The 20921-nt window shown below is 45.1% G+C and overlaps 2 protein-coding genes across 3 annotated transcripts; one reads left to right on the top strand and one right to left on the bottom strand.

The window, feature by feature from the left end:
• Positions 1 to 1675: 1675 nt before the first annotated feature.
• Positions 1676 to 7963, top strand: map3k19 (mitogen-activated protein kinase kinase kinase 19). Its single transcript, XM_061236282.1, has 7 exons — positions 1676 to 1728; positions 2285 to 2544; positions 2857 to 2900; positions 3013 to 5244; positions 5857 to 5958; positions 6081 to 6778; positions 7034 to 7963. The coding sequence occupies exons 1-7, from the start codon at positions 1691 to 1693 to the stop codon at positions 7116 to 7118; spliced, it is 3459 nt and encodes a 1152-aa protein (XP_061092266.1). The 5' UTR covers positions 1676 to 1690; the 3' UTR covers positions 7119 to 7963.
• Positions 7964 to 8248: 285 nt separating this feature from the next.
• On the bottom strand, positions 8249 to 20597 carry ccnt2a (cyclin T2a). 2 transcript variants are annotated; one of them, XM_061235108.1, is made up of 10 exons: positions 20373 to 20597; positions 19323 to 19404; positions 18817 to 18945; positions 18200 to 18260; positions 17468 to 17530; positions 16930 to 16975; positions 12083 to 12246; positions 11240 to 11310; positions 9895 to 10861; positions 8249 to 9799 (listed from the first exon to the last, which is right to left on the bottom strand). In XM_061235108.1, the coding sequence occupies exons 1-10, from the start codon at positions 20528 to 20530 to the stop codon at positions 9726 to 9728; spliced, it is 1815 nt and encodes a 604-aa protein (XP_061091092.1). In that variant the 5' UTR covers positions 20531 to 20597; the 3' UTR covers positions 8249 to 9725. The 2 variants fall into 2 exon arrangements, with proteins under 2 accessions (XP_061091092.1, XP_061091091.1); XM_061235107.1 differs by having other exon boundaries at positions 8249 to 10861.
• Positions 20598 to 20921: the final 324 nt, after the last annotated feature.

Raw genomic sequence — 20921 nt, 5'->3', positions numbered from 1 at the left:
CTGGTGGGCACCAGGTTCGTTAAAACTACAGCAAACAAGATCAGCTGCTAATGTGCCACTCTGCCTGGGGGATACATTTAAATGCTTTGTCCCCCCCAAGGGAGGTCCAGTTTAATTACTGAGCCAGCCCATTCAGCCAGCACCACGCCCTCAGCTAGAGGCTGTAATGGAGCCAAGCTGCAAGCAAACAACAGTGAAGTGTGTGGGATTCTCACTGAATTTCTGTCACAATGTAGCAATATCAAATGTCAAAAGTTACAAAAGTTAACTTCTGTCAGGGCTGTCATGTCATCTGCTTGTTTGAATTGAATTGAGTGTTTGGATACAGTTCTGTGCAATGTCCAAGCAATGTCATGGTCATTACAATGAGCAACAAAATGTAATTTATGTTTTCACCCAGTCAAACTACTGTAAGCAAATCCATATTCATCTAAAGACAAATATAGTATGGTAAGAAAATGAAAAAATTAAGGCCATTCTGTTTGGTGCAGAAAGAAACCCTTCGTGACTAATGATTAAAAAGTAGCATGTTCATAAAAACCCATGCTGAAGCCCCATGCATTGCCAAATTTGAAACAGTTCTGTGGTCAGCTCAACTAGCATGACAAGTGTAAAACTTCTACTAAAGACATTAATGACTTCAACCAAACTACATGGTGTAGCAACATGGATATATTTTTAATCTCAATGTCTTTTTGTTCTACACTAGGGATTGGTGCAGTCATCAGAATGCTTCTCGTTCCCCAAGAATAGAAAAATCAGATACGGTAAGTGAAGAAAAGTTTAAATCCTTTCTGGAGTAACTGGCCACCTTTTCATGTCCCGTTCCTCCAGTTTTAATCAGCAGCCAGGCGCATCTGCGGTGTTTTCCCTCAGTAACAGTGGCTGCTTGTGTTTGGATCGTACATGCCTCCAAGCCTAAAACTACCCCCACCCCCTGTCCTGTCAGCAAGGACCACCCGCCCCCAACCCCTCCCCAACCAGGGACGAGGACAATGGCAGGGGTGTGACAGTTGGGCCAGTGGCTCGTCTGATTGGAGCAGGCCGAGGAGGGTTACTGTGTACAATCACTCTAAGGGACAAAAGCCGTCTCAGCTGGGACCTTCCTGACTTCTGTCACACTCATAAAACAGACTGGCTGAGAAGTGGTCTCTCAATCTCTTTTTCTCGCTTAAGGAGACAGGGGTTTATTTGACTAACTGGCTTTAAAGCAGGTAGGTGAGCTCTCATTAGGTCAGCTCCATGCAGGAAATGCACTGTTTTGAAATTAAATTTCAACTTTCACGTGTTGTGATAAGCAGGCTTGTTCAATGTGCACAGTAGTTTCTCAAAGCTGAAACGGACAAAATGGGCTGATGGTTGCGCAATATTGGTGGTGAAAGTGCTGTATGAAATTACATGGCACAGTGTCAATAATTTAAATTGATAATGAGTTCATTAATTTTGTAAGGAACATTGTACGCATTCAGTTTTAAATGAGATTAAGATCCAATGTGTCTGTATTTTGGTGACTGTAGTTGTTTATCTAGTAATTTGTGAAATGATTGTGGTGTGTGTGTATCTGCAAGTGTATGTGTGTGTGCGTGTGTGTGTGTTTGTGAGGAATATAACCCCCTGACCACTACCTTCTTCTCCTGCAGACCAGAGGATATCTCTGTCCTTCCACACTGCTGCAGAGACTCTGAGGAAAATGAGGCAAGAGTACCAGGAGCTTGAGGGGAGAAGCAGGTGAGCGCACACACACAGTTCAGTAGAAATGTACTCTCTACTGAACAGTATACTTTCTCTGTCACACAAACACACTCACACACATTGCAGTAGTCTCCGGTTACACTAAGCAGGCCAGCAGCAGTCAGCAGCTCACAAGGGGAGGGGCTTCCTCTCAGCCCAAATCTCACCCGGCAGGTACTCGCAGCACCTGGGAGATTGACCCCTCTCTCAGACAGGCTTTTCATTTCACAACCCTCTGCTCTGTGCTGAAACCGAGCAGCCTGGCACAGACCAGGGAGCTGATAAAGGGACACATGAGGAGTCCAGTGAGAGAACAGTAATGAATGAGAACTCAAAACCATTGAGAGAGGACACAGCAGGACAATTACCTCAGTAATCACAAATCATTTCCCCTGAATATCACCAGCCTGTTTCACATACATAGCCAAGGGTGGGGTTTTCAGCTTACGCTTACAGGAACATGGGGGCAAATGTCATGGCCAGATTTGGGAAACAGTCCAATTCTGAATGCTAAGCTAAAGTACACTCAAAATGTTGCTTTTGTGTGCTACAGACAGGGCACATCGCTACCCAGCCTGTGGGAAAGGGGCAGGCGAGGCAAGCTGTGCCCTTTGGACACAGGACAGGGCCTGTTGATGACAAAAGGACGCACCTGCTTGCCCACACCCCTCAGGGCTGCAGGAAAGGGGGAGCCTGTGCCCACCAGCCTACCAGGACCTCACCCAGCCCAGCTGAGCCAGTCTGCCCCTCTTCTGGGGGAACCACTGCTAGACTCTGCATCCCTGCTCCGGGTGCGAGCCCACATCCAAACAAGTGAGCAAACAGTTCCATTCTGACATGTTTGTGTATGGTTACACTAGGACTCGGAACTGTACTGTCCTCTCAGGTCCTCTTTGCACTTATACTTGTGTTGGATCTGTACTTCGTTGTACGTCGCTCTGGATAAGCGCGTCTGCTAAATGCCTTGTAATGTAATGTAAGTACAGAAATGACTAATCGTGCCAGTACTATTCGTGCCTGTACTCATCATTCATTGATTAATTGTCTTAGATATGAGTTCATAACACTAATTATGAAAGGGTTTCTGCAGAAGAGAAAGATCATTCAGTTTGTTTTCATCTGTAGGACTTGGGGGAAGTGAGACTGATACAGAAACCCACAGAACAAGGGTAAGCATATCGCTGCACAAATGAACAAATGCAAATGCTTCATATTCTTTCTCTGTACCCGTTGCGTTAGTGCTGCTTAGCATCTCATCATTAACACATCTCTCTGCCACAGCAATTGCTACCTGCTCTGCCTACCAGACGAGGAAGGACTCCCAAACTCCTGGAGCCCCTGGCCAGTGGGCAGAGGGAGGAAGCCGTGCGGCTGGGCTGCAAGCACCCACTGCCCCTTAAACCCATCGGCTTGCTGCCCCTGACCTCCGTGTCCAAGGCCAAGAGGGAGAGACTGATCTGGAGGGCGACCCATGGACCTCACAGGGCCCGGGGTGGGGGGAGCGAGGGGAGTAGCTCCAGCAGCCTGAGCAGTCAGGGCTCTCTGGACTTGGAGGAGGAAGAAGTAGAGGAGGCAGAGGAGAAAGAGGAGACCAGTGAGGGCACAGGGGGCTTGGGGAATGAGCCAGCAGAAAGCAAAGAGGTGCCCCTTGCTACTGTACTCTGTGAAAGTTCAGCCTTGGACCTGTTGCCTTCTCTACAGCCTTTTATCAGAACAAAGCATGAGGCTGCGGATTTATCAGGAAAACAAGGGGCCATTGATGACTTTATAGAGGACAGGGGATCTATTATATCTCGTTCTGACAGGACAGTGGACTGTGAGGTGCTGTTTGGGGCTGCCCAGTCAGAGTTGGCACATGGTTTGGGCTGCAAGCTTCCAGAAAGGATTTGCAATGGCACAGACATTAATGACACTGAAGATACAACAGTCAGTGGTACTGGAAAGGGTCAAGCTGCTCCACAGCTCGCTGAGGCAGAGCTCAGAGCCCAATCATTGGGCACAGGATCTCCGTTTCCAGAGAAGAACACAGACAATGTCACAGAAACAACCAGAGTTTATGATCTCAGATCCCAAAGCACTGCAGTCACTAATCAGCTCGGTTTACATGTGGTGCACATCACAGTGTCTGAATCTGATGTACTAGCAGAGGAAACTAGCAATCCTAGCAAAGCCCATCACACCAAAGAAAAAGAAAATGGAATTTCCTTTCAGACCAATGAGTCCTTCAACATCCTGGCTCACAAAGACCACAGCCGCTTTACCAGGAAGTCCAAAAGCCACCAGAGGAGCACATTCAGAGCTGCACATCTCAAAGGCAACATTAGAAATCCTCCGGATCTGACCGTCAGCACAGAGGCAACTGCAAAACCATGTTCGCAAAGGACAAGCAGCCAGAAGGCCAGCCAGAAAACCACAAGTCTTCTTCCACGAAACAGGCCAGCAGAGCAACTTCGGCCGATCATGAAAAGACCTGGCACTGACAGAGGGAGCTCAAATAAACTAGATGTCCTGGCCCGAAAACAATCCCTTCAGCGGGACCTGAAGTGTACCCGGCAGCCAAAGAAGGTGGGATCACAGGTGATGCCGAGGGCCAAATCAGCCGTGGATTTCATCACCTACAGTGACATGTTCCAAGAGATCAACCAAGGAGACAATGGGCCGGCGATTTACGAGATGTTCGCCACCCCCGTCTATGACAACCTCCGCGTGTGCACCTCACGAGTGAGATTCAGTCCCAGGCAAGTACAGTCTGCCCCTCCCAGGAAGAACCAGGGGCGGAGAAATCTGAACCACCTCAAACCTTTGGAGAACAGTCGGCAGAAAAAAGGGCAGAGGGAGAAGTCCAGCCCCGCCAGAGGCAAGGCCAAAAGGAAGAGTGACGTTACAGCCAGAGGAAAGTCTAGCACACCATTAGCTAGCGAAGATGAAGAGGAGGATGTTGTCTTCATATCCGGCCTTAACTGGCACATCAAGACCACCAAGTGTGAGCTGATCTTCGGTGAGGCTGATGCAGAGAATGAGCCTTGTGTGGAAGAGCAGCAGGAAGAACAGAACCTGTCTGTGATTGAGGAGGTCCTCTCCAATTACCCGTCAGAAACACGTGCAGCGACTGGAGACGAAAACCCTCCCACTTCACCTGAGCCACAGCAAATAGCTTGTCAACAGACCTTAAATGACCAACTACCTGCAGAGGATGAGGGGCCACTAAGTTCCCCACAAAATGAATTTTACTGTGAGAAACCCGAATCGTCATGTTCACCATCTTTCCCAAAACAGCCAAAGCGGAACACTTGGACCTCTGGCAGCAGGGACAGGACTATGTCACCCATGTTTAAGAAGTACCTGGATGTGGCTGGCGAGGGACCTCTGACGGATGACCTTCTGCAATGCCTGGCCAAGGAGCTGATATCACTGGAGGAGGGAGAGGTGACTCTCCAACCTGAAAACAGGGCCTCATGCGAGAAAGGAATACAAGAAGTTTCACAGGCAGAAAAAGAAAATCCATTACCTGAAGTAAGATGGTATCCAATGGTTTCCATTTCACAAATTGGTATAGAACAAGATTTATGAATTTGCACTGCTTTCCATGGTAAAATATCTCTCAGTTCAGGCTCACGGCTAGCATTCTATCCATGTTGTTTGATCGCCCTCTGCTGTTCATTCCAATGAACCTATATTATTGAATTATCTGAGATGTTCAGCTGGTAATAATAAATGCATGTGACTGCATGTGGAGTCAATTCTTATATCCCCTACATGAGCAGCTGTTGCTGCTGTTATTAAATATTTCCATAGCAACCTCAGCCAAGAGACTAGAGCATAATCATTCATTAAAATCTTTTTTTTTAGAGCAGGGTCTGTACAAATGTGTATTCTTCTGGGCCTTTAAACATTTTTCTGGGTTCACTGACAATTATCGTTTAAATATATGCTCTTAAAATTTCAAATAAATTTGCCATAGCAGTACTGCGTTTATTATGATTATTTATGGATTTATTGCGTACAAAGAACAAAGAGTAAACTATTAGCTTATATCATGCTTATAAATGATAGCATGCTAACACCCAAATCTTTTTGAAGGTTGTTAAGCAGTGTCAGGTGCTAAACTGCTGGGTTGTTGTACAGGGAATTATGTCATCTGGAGAGAGCAGTGCTGCAGAATTGTCTCCAGAGGGCGAAGTCCGGTGGACGAAAGGAGAAATTCTGGGAAGAGGAGCCTATGGAACAGTGAGTAAATTATTACACTCGCTGTGTATTCAGTTTCCCAGGGTTAAAGTGTGAAAATGCAAGCACAAACAGTGCCCTCCAGAATCATTCACCCTTGGTACCGTTGAATAATCTCTGCTCAGGTGTACTGCGGGCTGACTGACCAGGGTCAGCTGATCGCTGTCAAGCAGGTGGCCCTGGATGACTCAGACCCTGAGACGGCAGGCAGGGAGTACCAGCGCCTTCAGGACGAGGTGGACCTGCTGAAGACGCTGCGCCACATGAACATTGTAGGCTTCCTGGGCACGACCCTCCAGGACAACGTGGTGAGTATCTTCATGGAGTATGTCCCAGGTGGATCCATCGCCAGCATCATCCACCGCTTCGGCCCGCTGCCCGAGAGGGTTCTGGCCCTCTACACCCGGCAGATCCTGGAGGGGGTGGCCTACCTGCACAAGAACAGGGTCATCCACAGGGACCTGAAGGGCAACAATGTCATGCTCATGCCCACTGGCATTGTCAAGCTCATCGACTTCGGCTGCGCCCGGCGACTCAGCTGCCTGTCGCACTCCAGCAGCAATGGCGAGCTCCTCAGGTCCGTGCACGGCACCCCCTTCTGGATGGCCCCGGAAGTGATCAACGAGACAGGCCATGGCAGGAAGTCAGACATTTGGAGTGTGGGCTGCACGGTGTTCGAGATGGCCACGGGACGCCCGCCGCTAGCGCACATGGAGAAGATGGCCGCCCTCTTCTATATTGCTGCCAGGAGGGGTCTGATGCCCACACTACCGGATGAGTTCTCAGAGGATGCCAGGAATTTTGTCCAAGCATGTCTGACAAGGTAAGCCGCTTTTCTATGCTTTTTTTCATACCAAAATATATTCTGGGGAAATTTAGAAATAATTTATAAAGCTTATGTATAAACAAATTAATGAGAAAAAAGGCCAAACAACTGGGTGACATTTTACAGTCAAACAGATAATATGGATCTACTGCAATGTTGCAAATGGTGATTGTTTTTTTTGTAGTTAAAATATATATATATTTTAATTAAGCATTGAAAATGACTATCATAGCAACCCGTTTCTCATTGTAGTGACCAGAGGGATCGGCCTTCGGCTCAAGAACTTCTGTTGTACCCCTTCATCCCCCCACAATCCACAGCATCCTCCTCCACCTAGACTGACACTACTCACAGCCTGATGGGTCCTCTGCAGGACTCGCGCTCCTTACAGCCTATGAGAGCCCTCTGCAGGACTCACACTCCTTACAGCCTATGAGAGCCCTCTGCAGGACTGACACTCCTCACAGCCTATCGTGAGCTCTCTGCAGGACTGACCCACCTCACAGCCTATCATGAGCCCTCTGCAGGACTCACACTCCTTACAGCCTATGAGAGCCCTCTGCAGGACTGACACTCCTCACAGCCTATCATGAGCCCTCTGCAGGACTCACACTCCTTACAGCCTATGAGAGCCCTCTGCAGGACTGACACTCCTCACAGCCTATCATGAGCTCTCTGCAGGACTGACCCACCTCACAGCCTATCATGAGAGCCCTCTGCAGGACTGACAATCCTCACAACCTATCATGAGTCCTTCTCATGTCCAACAGCCTATTGAACCAATAGTGTATGCCTCAATGTCCCCCAACTCCTGAGAGATTGGAACTGCTCATAGCCACCCAAGTTTCTTCTTTCATGAGCCTGGTCAATGGTACCTAAGTCAGGAAGCGGATGTTTGGCACAGCTTTCAGAGTGGTGTGCGTTTTAAAGACTAGGCGGTTTCATGACCCAGAGAAAGGTGGCAGTATCAGCTCCTTAATCACACTACCTAATAAGTGTATGCATGGAATTTCAGAAAAACATTTTTCGCCCCAGTATTTCAATCAAGCAACCATGCTAAATTATAATCAAGACAACCTAAACATGGATTTCCCAAAAAAACAAGGGTGGCACTAAATGTTGACTAATTAAAATGTATCATGTATAATTTAGATTTAGTGTGCCAATACATACAAACTGTATTTAATGTACATATGCAATTTGCTACAATTATTTGTACTGTAATATATTTAATAAATAACTTGGTTTCAACATTTGGGTGCTCTTTTTAAAAATGTATATGTACAGTGAATTTGTGCACAATATTTCACTATTTGTGTTTGTCTACGGTTGATTTGCACCTTTCACAAAACACCCCATTAATGTTTAAAATGTTTAAATGTTTTGGTTCATTCTTGCCTCACACATACTTTCACTCAACAGGACATGACAACAGCATCACGTATCAAAGACAGAGACAGAAGCAGGTTTAAGGTGGTGGTGACTTTGGGGTTTATTTATAGAAATTAAACGAAAAACTGGATGTCAAGATTTGCACTTTTTGGATTTTACACCACTAGCCCTACAATAGAATCTCTACACCGGTACTGGGAACAGTCTTCGCTTCATTCTGAAACTCAGTGCACAGAAAGAAAGACCAATAATATAAACAGTAATTTGTGTCAGAAATTAAAAAGGATGCATTACATAAGAAACTGACCTGTAAAGTAATACGACAATCTTTTTTTCCTTTTTAATTTTTGTGTTGTTTTTATTTTTATAGACATGAATAGTACGTTTGTCATTATCCATAAACAGCTCTGAATCTAGGCTACTGCATCAAGCCAAAAAAGATTTAAATGCACTTCACAGCAAAGATTATGTAAACTTCTTAATTCTTCAATTTTTCCTTTTTTTGATTCTAAGGCGCAGCCTTTGGCATCCAGCTAAAAACGTCCGAGGTCGAAAACGCAAAATTGCATGACCTCTGAATACATGCCAGGTGGTTGGCTGACTAACGGGTCTGGATTGCCCCAATAAATAAGTCATGCGCCCTCTCCTGGAAGTCATGCAGACTACAGGCTCAAAAGCACATCGCTGAATGCTGTAGTCTGGATACCGACGACTCTCTTACACCATTATAACCACAGACGTTGTGTTTTTGTGCATGTATGCATGTATATACACACACACGCATACATACTGTTACACATACAAGCAGCTCCAAACCTGAGTATTTGTGGTATAGCTTTTTAAACATACAAAAATGTATGCACATTATCCCCACTTACTGTAAATAAGCCCAGTATCATCTTTTGTCCCTTTGTGATTGAAACATGCAAATCATACATACCGTATAAAGATATAAAAAAAAAAGAAAAACACTCATTCAAATAATGTAACTAAAAGCCTACTTCAGTACTGTCTGATCAGTGTCTTTGATTGAGTGACATCATGGCATGTGGGAAGAGGATAAGGTCTTGCAGGAAGCATAGTTGTGGAAATACTGTACAAGTCATTTTAAAAGAGAAGGAAAAAAAAGAAAATTGAAATTGCACCTTTCATGCCTTTACAGTATTTATAATACTATTTTCATATGGAGATGAATTCATTTACATGACCCCCTCCCCCCTCCCCGACACCCCCACCCCAAGAATAAGGGGGGTAAAGCAGCAGGTGTGCAGTGAACAAGGCGGGACCAAGCCGTTAAGATCAGAAGGTCAGGAAGCATTCATATTCTCCCTCGATTTTAAAAGATTTCAGTTTTTTCAGCAAATCAAAATCTAAGACAATCTTTTTTTCTCCATTTCCGCTTAATATCCGCACTGATTTCATCCGTGTTCCCTCCTTCCACTCTAGTTTTTTTTTTTTTCTTGTCTTTTTTTAAGAGTTCATTCCTTGGGCACTTAACAGCGAATCAAGCATGTCGAATGTGTCTTTGTAGTCCGTGTGCTGGCCGTTAGCGTTAGCGCCTGGGCCGCGGCTGTCCCTCGACCTCCTGTCCAGTTTCACTAGGGTGTTGAGATGTTCGTAGCCCACCTGGTGTGTGACAGGGGGAGGGGGGAAGGGAGTGTTAAGATCAGAGCTGAGAGAGGAGACACACTGCTTTACAGAGGAAAGGTGAGAGGAGCTACCTGCGCTTTTCCCACTTTTGCTCGATTTGGAGTGGTGGTGGTTGTGAGTGCCGTCGGGGTGCGCCCTCTTCCGCGAGGAACCGGAAGCCGGGACCGCCGCGTCGCCCCCGGCGACGGCCGCGGGAGCCCTGAAGGGCACGCCCCCGGCCGCCTGCCCGTTCCCGCTCTGGGGGTGGGCGTGGCCGTGGGCGTGCTTATGGTGCCGGTGGGAGTGGTCTCTGTGCTTCTCCTTGCCCACCAGCGGGCTGGCCGAGTGGCGGCTCTTGGCCCCGCCCTCGTCCGAGGAGACCTTGATCTTCATCTTAAGCTCCTCCTTGCTGCCCGCCGCCTTCTCGGGGGGCGGGACGGGGAGGCGGAGCTTTAAGGAGGCTCCCTTCTCCCTTTTCTCGGAGGGGTGTTTGTCGGAGCCCTGCAGCTGCGTGTGTTTCCTGTGGTAGGGCTGCTCCAGCAGGGCCGAGGGGGCGTAGGCGTCCGCCTCCTGGCTCTGCTCCTGCCGCCGCTTCTGGCCCGCCAGTTCGGCGGCATGCTTTTCGCGGTACTTGTCCAGGGACAGTTTCTGGGAGGGGGCGACGGGAGAGGGGTACAGGGGCGGCTGGTGCTTGGCCCCGCCGCCCGGTTTGTGTTCGTGTTTGCCGGGGGTGAAGTCGCCGGCGTTGGAGGGCAGCGCCCCCTGGTGGATGCTCAGGGGGTCTGCTTTCAGAGAGAAGGCCTCCTGGGGCCAGTCGCCGGAGGCCGTGAAGGTGAAGGCGGCGCCCTGCATGCTGGCTACGCTGTCCAGTGAAAGGGCGCCCGCGGCACTGGAGGGGAGCATGACGGGAAAGGACGCCGAGGACTTCGGGAATGTGGCGCTTCCGGAGACCCCGGGAATGCCGTCGACCAGGGAAGGGCCCTGGAGCAAGGAGGAACCTGGGTACGAGGTGTCCAGGCCTTGGCCGTCACCCTTGGGCTTCTTGGCGGCTTGTGTGGCCTTGGGAAAAACACAAAATAGTCACAAAATAAACGAGACATCCACATTAACATATAAACCCCACCGAACATATAAACCCCACTGAACAAAATGCAACATCTAGCCCTCCCCATTGTCAATACTGGATACAGCGATGACAAAATTCATCAAATAAGCTCAAGTCAAGCGAGTGAAATTCTGCACTGAAAATACAACCTTTAAATTATCCTCTGCGTTTAAATAGCCTCCGTGTGACCACCCACACACACACACACACACACACACACACACACACACACACACACACACACACACACACACACACTTCAGTATCAAATGATTACATTAGCAACAAGCTCGCAGCATTAACATTATTTAGAAGCGGGGACGGAGCCGTACCCTCCAGTTCCTGATCCGTTTCAATCTGCTTGGGGTCTTCTCCAGAATCTGCAGGAACTCGTGAGTCAGCTCTGTGAAAGGAGAACATTTAGAGGGCATGAGCTTCTGCCTGAAGCACTACAATTCCTTAAATTGCTACTGTGGTACTCCACTATCGACGAAGGCTTCAATGCCCTGCCTTCTCCTCCAGAGGAGAGCTTGCCCTGTCTGACCTTCACTGCAGAAAACAAGATGATCTTTGTGCTTTGAGCTGGCTGTGGCCACGCTCTTTCCCGACAGCACAGCCGCTAGCTTAGCTCTCCACACGCACACGTCTCTGGGACGAAGAGGCAGGATGGCTGAGTCATCGCTGCAGCCGTGATGTTAGAGGCTGGAGGAGTGCCATGTACTTTTGTGGCTTTGATGAGAACATGCAATACGAAACGAACGCTACAAACCGAGTTGGACGATAAAAGCTTTGTTCCTTAAAGTATGAGAATTTTAAGCCTCAACCGGTGATTGATGCACTGCGTTTACTCTGCGTCTCAAACACAAAATCACAGGTTTAGAAGAAGCGGAAATTAATTTCAAACAGGAAAATGCTTAGATAAATTATGAAAAAGTAGGGGGTAGGCTTAAATCAGGTGCACACAACTCCAGCCCAACAAATTATTTCTGTTCCATTGGCCACATTTTCCAAAACAGGTCTATGCTGAAGTGCTGGTTCACCGCTGAATCTGAATCTGACCAGCAAAGTTTTACAAAGAAACAGTTTACACCGGAACCGAAGATTCTTTTGAAAAGATTGGCAGAAAAACCCATAACGGATCAGACCCGGACCTAGAAACCGGCAGGGAACCTCACCGTCGAGCAGCTCCAGTGTGACGGACGGGTCCACATACTCCCACCAGTGCTTCCCGTCGGTGGAGACGGGGATTTCCCAGTTGGACCACTTGCACGCCAGGTGAATACACACGCAGGCTATGACCGTGGGCTTGTGCTGAAGGCAGAACGTGGTGAGGTGCAGACTGCGCGTGGTTGACATGGAAGAGAAGAGAGGGAAGAAGAGGAGGGGGAGGGAGGGGGGGACGTTGTTAGCGAACGTGGCGGGAGGTGGGTGGGGAACACACGCACAACTGCTCCTCTGTGCCACATCTGCACAGAGTCCGGTTTAAAACAGACCTGGGTCGCATTGTTATTGGATTCAAATATTGGCTTTTCATGGGTCTGCTGGATTGGTCTTGCCTGGTGCAACTGAGCCAACAGAGAGGCCCACAAGATGAGGTTTGCCATTTTTGAGAGTATTTCATAGATTCCAATAAAGCTCAGTAAAGGGTAGAGAAGTCTTTCTTGAGCTGAGAATTGGAAGGTTCTGACTGACATTTTAGAAAAAATGAAATAGACGTCTTATACAAAAATACTGTTTAAAAGTATGAATAAAATTTGACTACATATTTGACGCAGGTGAGGTTTAAAACCAGCCTCTGTGCTTATTCTCTCAAACATACAAAACACTGCTTTACTTCACTTCAATGCTGTCAATACTAAGGAGGGAAACGGTTATTGGGCAATCATGGTTAACTGTATAACAATACTCATTTATACACAGTATGCGGCTACCATCCATGTACTTCAGCTCAAACAGCTGCAGAAGTTCAGTTGGTTGACAGGTGAAGAATGTGGGCTTCATTTGGACAACATAATAGATTAGAGGGATAACATAATACATGAGTTAAACAGTGGGGTAAAGGTTTCCCCAGCTCATGAATTTTATTTAATCGGTACATCCAATACAAATCTCACAACGCCGAATTATGCACAATTCTGACAGCAACAAATTTAATAAAAGTTTTGTTATTCAATTCATTGATACATTATGGACACTTCTGGGTGTGAACCACAAATACACATCCCTGTTCGGGGTGAAGTGAAATGTTATACATGCATATTGTCATTGTCACAGTCGATACAAGAATTCAAACATTATTAATAAACACATTAAACCCAATTTATCAACCAAAAAATGGATGGTAAGCCTGCAACACCAGATTAATGTACAATGTCTGGACAGTGACCCAAGACAAAGTGTCTGTGGTTTAACAGAAATCAAAAACTGAGCATTTTTTATTCTACAAATATCCTCACCTAGGCTTGTCGCAGTGTTACCATTTTGACAATGGTCTTAACTCTAAAACACCATTGAGACTGGTATCAATATCAAACTTACATTAACAGAATGGTTTCAACCTGTTATTTATTTTTCTTGATTAACTACTGTGGTAATGATCTGAATAATCCATTGCAAGGAAAATGTACAACTTTTTCCCTCATCGTGTTAGGACAATTAAATTCAATTAACAAAAATCTGTTCAATCAGTACACCTGATGAAAAAATATACACCACTGTTATATATCCTGCTGGCCTTCAGAACAACTTGCAATAAAGGCTGTCCAACAAAACCAACACTAAAAAATAAATTTCAATGCCAAATCTGTGCATTGCCATGAATATTCTCAGAGTTTAAAAGCCAAATTAAGGAGAACTGGCAAGATCACATTTATATTTATACTGTTAATTCTGAATAAAATACCAGTATTAAGGCTATGGTAACATCAAGGTAGGCTCCTGCACCGTATGCCACCGATTAAACCAAACACCATGATGATCCTATCCTCAACCAACACGTCAGACCCCTGTGTCTGGCAACTGTGGGGCGACATGGCTCAGGCAGTAAGAGCAGTCGTCTGGCAGTCGGAGGGTTCCCGGTTCAATTCCCCCGCCCAGGCTGCGTTGAAGCGTCCCAGAGCAAGACACCTAACCCCCAAATGCTGCTGACGAGCTGGTTGGCGCCTTGCATGGCAGCCAATCGCCGTTGGTGTGTGAGTGTGTGTATGAATGGGTGAATGAGAAGCATCAATTGTACAGCGCTTTGGATAAAGGCGCTATATAAATGCCAACCATTTACCATTTAACTGCACACAAATCTAAACCATCACAAACTACACTAGCGGAGAGACCAGACTTAATCATTCAAACAATTACAGTGCAGTGCTCGGTTTTCCCAGTTAAGCAGGGAAAACTCCCAAGTCACCCGACAACTGGGGTGGGGCTAGAGGGGCACAGGTCAGGAGTACATATTTGCATTCTTTGCATCAGTGAATGCAAGGCCTCATTTAGCCTATAGCATTGGGTTCAGAGTCGCACCTTCTCTGGAAATAAAACATACATTTTTTAAGTACGGTATGAGGGTTGTGGACATGGTCCATGCAGCAGCACAACAAAAAAGCTCTGCTCTATAAAAGCTATGCTCCTGACTCATTTACCCACCTGGACACACACATCGTAAACACGGTAGTGTAGGCTACCAGCAATCAATTCAAGTTTTGAAAATGGTAACAGCACTTGAAATGGCAAAACATAAGCGCCAGTACTCTCACTGCAGGCTACTGGTGTCGGCCCAATTTATGAGGCAAATACCAGCCAGTCTTCCAGTTTCACACCATGCCCCTTCTACCAACTCGCACGCGGATTGGCTTGAAGGGCGGACCAACGGAAATGAATCGGGTCCCGAAGCCATTGGCAAATGCCAACCACCGCCAAGAGCAGGCATACACCACCCTGCCGACAGTGTCGTCAATCGAGTCGGGTTCTGTGTATTCCCTGCTTAGCACACTAGCCGGCGTCCCCTTAGACGCAATAAGGACTTAATTGGAGACGAGGACGACAAATTAATGAGTTTATTTTCCCCTAAAAAAGAGAAGCTCGGCTTGTAAGAACATCTGAGTTTTCAAACCGACAATCACTTAAACAGAAAATCTGTGTTAAAAAAGGCATTTACTCAGACTGTGAGAGACAGACAGAACCGGAAGAACTCTCCTTTCATCAGTCAGTGACTCAAACGTCCACACAAAGCACGTTCCTGCAGAAAATCCCCTTCTTTGGTCTGATACTTTCTGAGGTAAAATTCCATGTGATGACTAAGGTATCGTTAGGGCAACGTCCAGACACTGTACATTCTCACAGAGGAATCATCCCACACCATGAGTCATCAATAATAATAACAAAAACACTGCACCCCATATCCCATTAAAAACCCTTTAAGGACTGTGTGTCATTACAGTAATCAACACGATACCAATCATGCAATCATACACCAATCCTCAGTACCAAATGGCTCTAAACTTCAACTGAATTCACCAGTTTCATAATATCTAATAGGGCCAGGAGGAAGGTATCAGTAATGAGGGCAAATTTTACTCTAAAATATATTAACGGAGTAACATGGTGGTTGGTCACGCTTTCAAGGTTCTAATTTGCACAAGAGGGCATTCAAGAAACACAATAAAAGTATTAAATATGTCCATTCTTAAGTTTTTGAGAAGTAAGCGTATTAAATGTATCATCCTATTTTCAACTGGTTGAGAATGTTCTCCCCGTAGTATGTCACATGAGGACAACCACTCCATTTATCCCTCCCTTGAAACTAAGTTTGCGCCGCTGGCCTCCAGGCAAGATAATGCAAATATTTGACTGATGTTAGCTCCACTTAAATTAGAGAGCCTTATAAGGAATCTCACTATTTCTGGATATATTTATTCAGTTTCCATAAGGTGACCTTATCAATAACGTTAGCTAGCTAGTTTGCCTTCAGAAGGACGTTATAGTTTTGCTTATATCTTAACTTGGCTAGCTAGCTCACAAAAATTATCATTGGATGAGTGAGCATCCTTACCTTAGCTATTGATAGTTGATATACTAAGTTAGCTAGCTTGTGAAAATTCAGTCTCCCAAGATAAGTGCGTATCATGGAGGTAGATATGGTAATAAATAACGTGTGGAAAGTGGGGGCACAGTCTGTCAATAATAGCTAAATGAAAGTTCTCATTACCAAACCCAGACAGTTCGGGTGAACTTTTATAATTTAAATTTAGGCTTAGAAAAATACATTTTAAAATACATTTAAATGGCTGAATAAAAGAATTATGCATATTTGTTTTGTTGTTGCGTAAAACAAATGGCAAGTGTCACATTCAATCACCATGTTACTCCTTTAAATTAATTTATCTTTAAACCAAAACACAGTAGCAAGTTTTATAAAAAGCAGTATCAACAAATGTAAAATAACACAGGGGGTCCTTAATGGGTTACTAACATCAGAAAATGATCCAATTCATGTTACTATGGTATTCATATTTTATGAAAATTATGTGCCATTTAAAAAATATTGAATATGACATTTAACATTGACAAAAAAAATATATTTACATTTATTACGCAATTATAGATTTTCTATCAAAGCAGAATATATTGAGAAAAACAAACTTCAAAAAATAAAGAAACAGAAAATGTTTTTACTTACCGGCATGAGTTCTAGGTTAAGTTTACACGTCTGTAATCGTTAGCTGCTATTCAGGCTACCACTTTGAGTCTTTGTACATATGCACTCTGTACCGAGCTGAGCGCGGGGGGTCAAACAGCACCACTACACTTCACATTGTGCATTCAACCCCCCCTGTGCCAACATGGGCCCTCGTTCAGTACACCGCAATGCAGCCGGCTTGGGCCAGCCACGCCCTGGGGAGGGAGCCCCAGGGGGGTGTCCCAGGAGACCCGGCGCAAAGGAGAGCGTTGGACACAGGAAGGGGAACCCTGCAGTACAGGAAGCTATAGTGTGCTATCACAGTGCAACAAAGAGGTTCAGGATAACAACCTGTTGGTAGCCATGAAATAGGAAGTCTGTGCCAAATCCTTGCTGGCTGCAAAACGAGAGAGAAAAAAAGGGAGGGTTACGTATTGGCCTATCAAAGAAGCAGACTTATTGCCATTTTTGCTGTTGTCAGCCATGTTTTCGCGAAAGCTATCCGTGTACAAAGGCAAGTGAATGTGCATTTGTTTGTCCCACAGAGTCTTTTAAGTTTCATTGTGGAACAGAAATTGATAGTTCCAAATGTTTTCATTTTAACCAATTAGCTATGTCCCAGTTTTTTTTTGCTGTTCTCCCAATGCCCAAACATTCCCCCCACCCCCCCCCCCCTTGTTTTTAACAAGTACATCTGTGTTCCAATTTGTGCAGCCAATTCCAGAGAGCACAGATCAGCATGCATATCCCTTGAAGTATGTGCATTCAGAATAGCACTCAAGTGAAGAGCAGAAGTTAAAAATTAAATCTGTACACTTATAATGGCTTGACATTATGTAACAGATAATTTAAACGGGTCACAGAAAGAACAAAGAAAGCTGTACTGTACCTCGCACTAGCTGGGAGCACTTCACCACATCAGTGTGAGGATGCTCAATCGTTATCTCAAACCCTGCAACAAAAATGACGAATCTGTTCATAAAAATGTTAGTCACAAACATTCACCATCCGAATCTGACAGAACTGAAGACCACTTGCCAATTCAAACACTGCAAGACAAACTAAAAACTAGCATATATAAACGTAAAAAAAATGTATATGCATATAGGATATTTCTGGCGGCTGTACAATACTGAAATGCTTATGTGCAATGTATTGATGAACATGGAATTTCCCTGTATCTGTAAAATGGTGAATTTTATTAGAATCACCCTGTGCAGTAAGAATGTGTTTTTAAGAGGACATGGATCTTTGAGCCAAGCTGACAGCTGCACAGAACAGACTGGAGTGTGCACACTCCCAAAAATATCAAGCTATAATAAAATATTCTAGCAAGCACCAATAACACTTATGTGAAGGACATGTTAACGTGAAGATAAACATTACTGTAAGGCCACCGAGCGTTACAAGACATTTTCTTGCAAGAAACCCCGCCAGCAGAACCTCCTTCAAGCAAGGCGCAAAAACTTATGACCGCACTGGGAACATGACATGAGAAAACATTGCAACAGAGACAACTAAAAATATACATTTACAACATCTGCAATGCTCCATTACTCTATTAATGAGCAGTAACACTTTTTGCACACCTATTTTGACTCAGAGCTTGGCCTGTACTTACCTAAAGTCTGAAGCACTATGGTTTCAAGTAGCACCAGCTCTTGAGCTTGCTGGAGGTATGCCTGAAGTTCAATAGACAATCATTACATTACGACTGTAATGTGTCTTCTGCACAGCTATCAGATCCAATTCAAAACGTAATCCCTTGTAAATCGAACGGAATGGCGTTTATGGTCTGCAGCTCGGAACATTTTGTCCAGGACAATAACGACACTAAAACGTCCAAAGATTTCCCCTTTGTGTCATAGTAACCATGCCAACAGTCTCAGGCACGTATTCAGAAAGCATCTCAGAGTAGGAGTGCTGAGCTAGGATCAGTTTGGATCAAAAAGGTCAGATGTGGACAAAGATCCTAGATCACTGCCCCTACCCAGAGGCATGCTGTGAATGTCTCCTCAACTGCATTCTCTACAATCAGCTTTGAAAGTGCTGCTGGAAATGTGTATTATCCTGAACAGAATTAACCCTCCGGACTGCAGTTTCACACCTGAGGACCTCCCAGCGCACTCAGTGATCATGACCCAGAGAAAATGTCTCATTGCAAAAGCTCCCAGAATAAGTCTGTAAAGAAGAGGGTGGGGGGGAGGAACTACACTACCCAGCATACCCCACACTTACATTACTTTTTGTGTCCAGCGGAGCCTCTTGTGGGTTTAAACAGGCATGTGCAACTTTAATGACATGTTCAAGTTTCCGTGGCTGCTCCTCAACTTTTGCAGCCAAGAATAATGTTGTTGGAGAAATGATCTGTGAAGCAAAAATGATGAAAGCGTGAAAAAAAAGCTTTGTAGAATATATTATACCATTGTTGTAAGGAACATGTTTTCACATCATCTCTGTATGGGCCATCTGATGAATTAGAGGTAAGCTTAACAGAAACTTGTGAAACAAAATTCTGTGAATATAAATTGTGCTCACGTGCTTTTGAATCTTAACGCTACCGCTACACTCTCGGAATTTGAACGATTCAGATAAACGAATTAAACCTAGTGAGTGAAAACGAGGGTATGCATTCAACAAATAGTTATATAAATACAGAAAACACACAACATACACCGATGCAAGTTTATACTTTTACACAAAGAACAGGCATACATTCAAATAATGAAGAGGGAAATACTCACGTTTCTGTGGAATCTTGTGAAAGAATTGAACATATAAAATCTGTGCATGTAAACAATTGCAGTGTTTATTGTTAATTGCGATCTGCAGCCATGGGTTAAGGAAATTATCACATGGAACGTGAAAGAGGCTTCGTTTCAATTTCTTGTTGGAACCATCACGAGCCATCTTCCAGTTATCTAACGTCATAACACATTCTTAGAGGCCTAAATCTATTCTGGCCATGCGGTATTCGATTTGAAATGATCGACCAGCCCCCCCCCCCCCCCCCCCCCCTCATGCTTACATCTAAGGTTAACGATACCTAATCTATACAACGCCATCAACAAGATCTGAATGCGATCATCTTGGTTATTTCAAGCACAGTAACAATTTACACTAAATATAGTTCAAATAAGCCGCAGTATACTGCGCACTTACAGTTTATATCGAAATACTTCTGGATAAAAACGAGCCACGCATTAAACCATCAAGACGAAAGCGGTTTTTTAAGACTAATACTATTTAACCCTAAGAACAGGCAATAGCTAGCTAGCTACAAACCGTTTACCCTTTTGTTCCGAGCTATTCTATCTAGCTATGGAAGGTACCATACATTCTTACTGGCCCCATCTATACGAAACACAAATTTAGCATTTCACGTTCATTTTTTTAGTAAAAGTATTTTTCGGGCTTTCGCCAGAAAGCACACAATCAAAAGCCCACACAATTCCGGCCAAATTGTGCTGCCTTCGTAGACTAGCTATCGAGCTAGCTAACTTAGCTAGCACGTCGGCAGCCAAACTACATGGTTTAATATGGTTTAGCGACATATAGCCAACTAGCTAGAGCTAACCAGCCAATTCCAGAAACACACGTATAAGCTAACTTGTATATACATCATAATACTAAATTATTTACAATTTTGCCGTTTATTCGCCATTGCTGGCCAACTCGTGCCCCAGCCCCCACCCACGATATCAGAGGCCTAAGAGCCACATTTCCCAAACCCAGTGCAATGGCTCTCTCCTCAGGTGGGTCTGGTGGTCTCGTTTCGATTTGTTTAAGGATACACGTTGAGTCGCTGGCCCATATCTTGAATAAGGTTGGCGGCCTGCTGTCGGTAGGAGAGCTCCCTGTCCGGCTCCACACCACAAGCACGAGACGGCGTGTTTTCGACTTGTTCCCGGGTGAAGAACCATCTTGAAGCAGATCCCCGGCACGCCGCCATTGTGCTCCAGCACTAGCACAGGGCGCAGACGAACGGATACACGCAAGTACGTACACCCTTCTCTACCGGAAGCTCATGCGTCAAAAGAGGCTCATGGGGAGTGTAGTGAATATAATGCGCGGGACTACAGATAAGAAGAAGATATCCTCGTGGCACATGAAAGATTTGTTTTGCGTTATGGAGGCAACTGTTTGTTGTGCCTGGACATTATGGAGCGAATACACTCGTGAAGGTGTTTTTTAAATAAATCAATAGTTAAATAAGTAGCTCTATTACACATACAATTTATTGAAAGCTCAAATGGAAAAGTCTGGACAAGGCTTCCCAGGGCCAGTTTTGAGTGGCACTTTTATTAACTTCTTATTTTAACTATGTATTGCTCGTTATTCTT

The sequence above is a fragment of the Conger conger genome, chromosome 3 (genome assembly GCF_963514075.1).
Source record: "Conger conger chromosome 3, fConCon1.1, whole genome shotgun sequence".
NCBI classification, from domain to species: Eukaryota; Metazoa; Chordata; class Actinopteri; order Anguilliformes; family Congridae; genus Conger; species Conger conger.
This window is presented reverse-complemented; position numbering and strand designations above follow the sequence as displayed.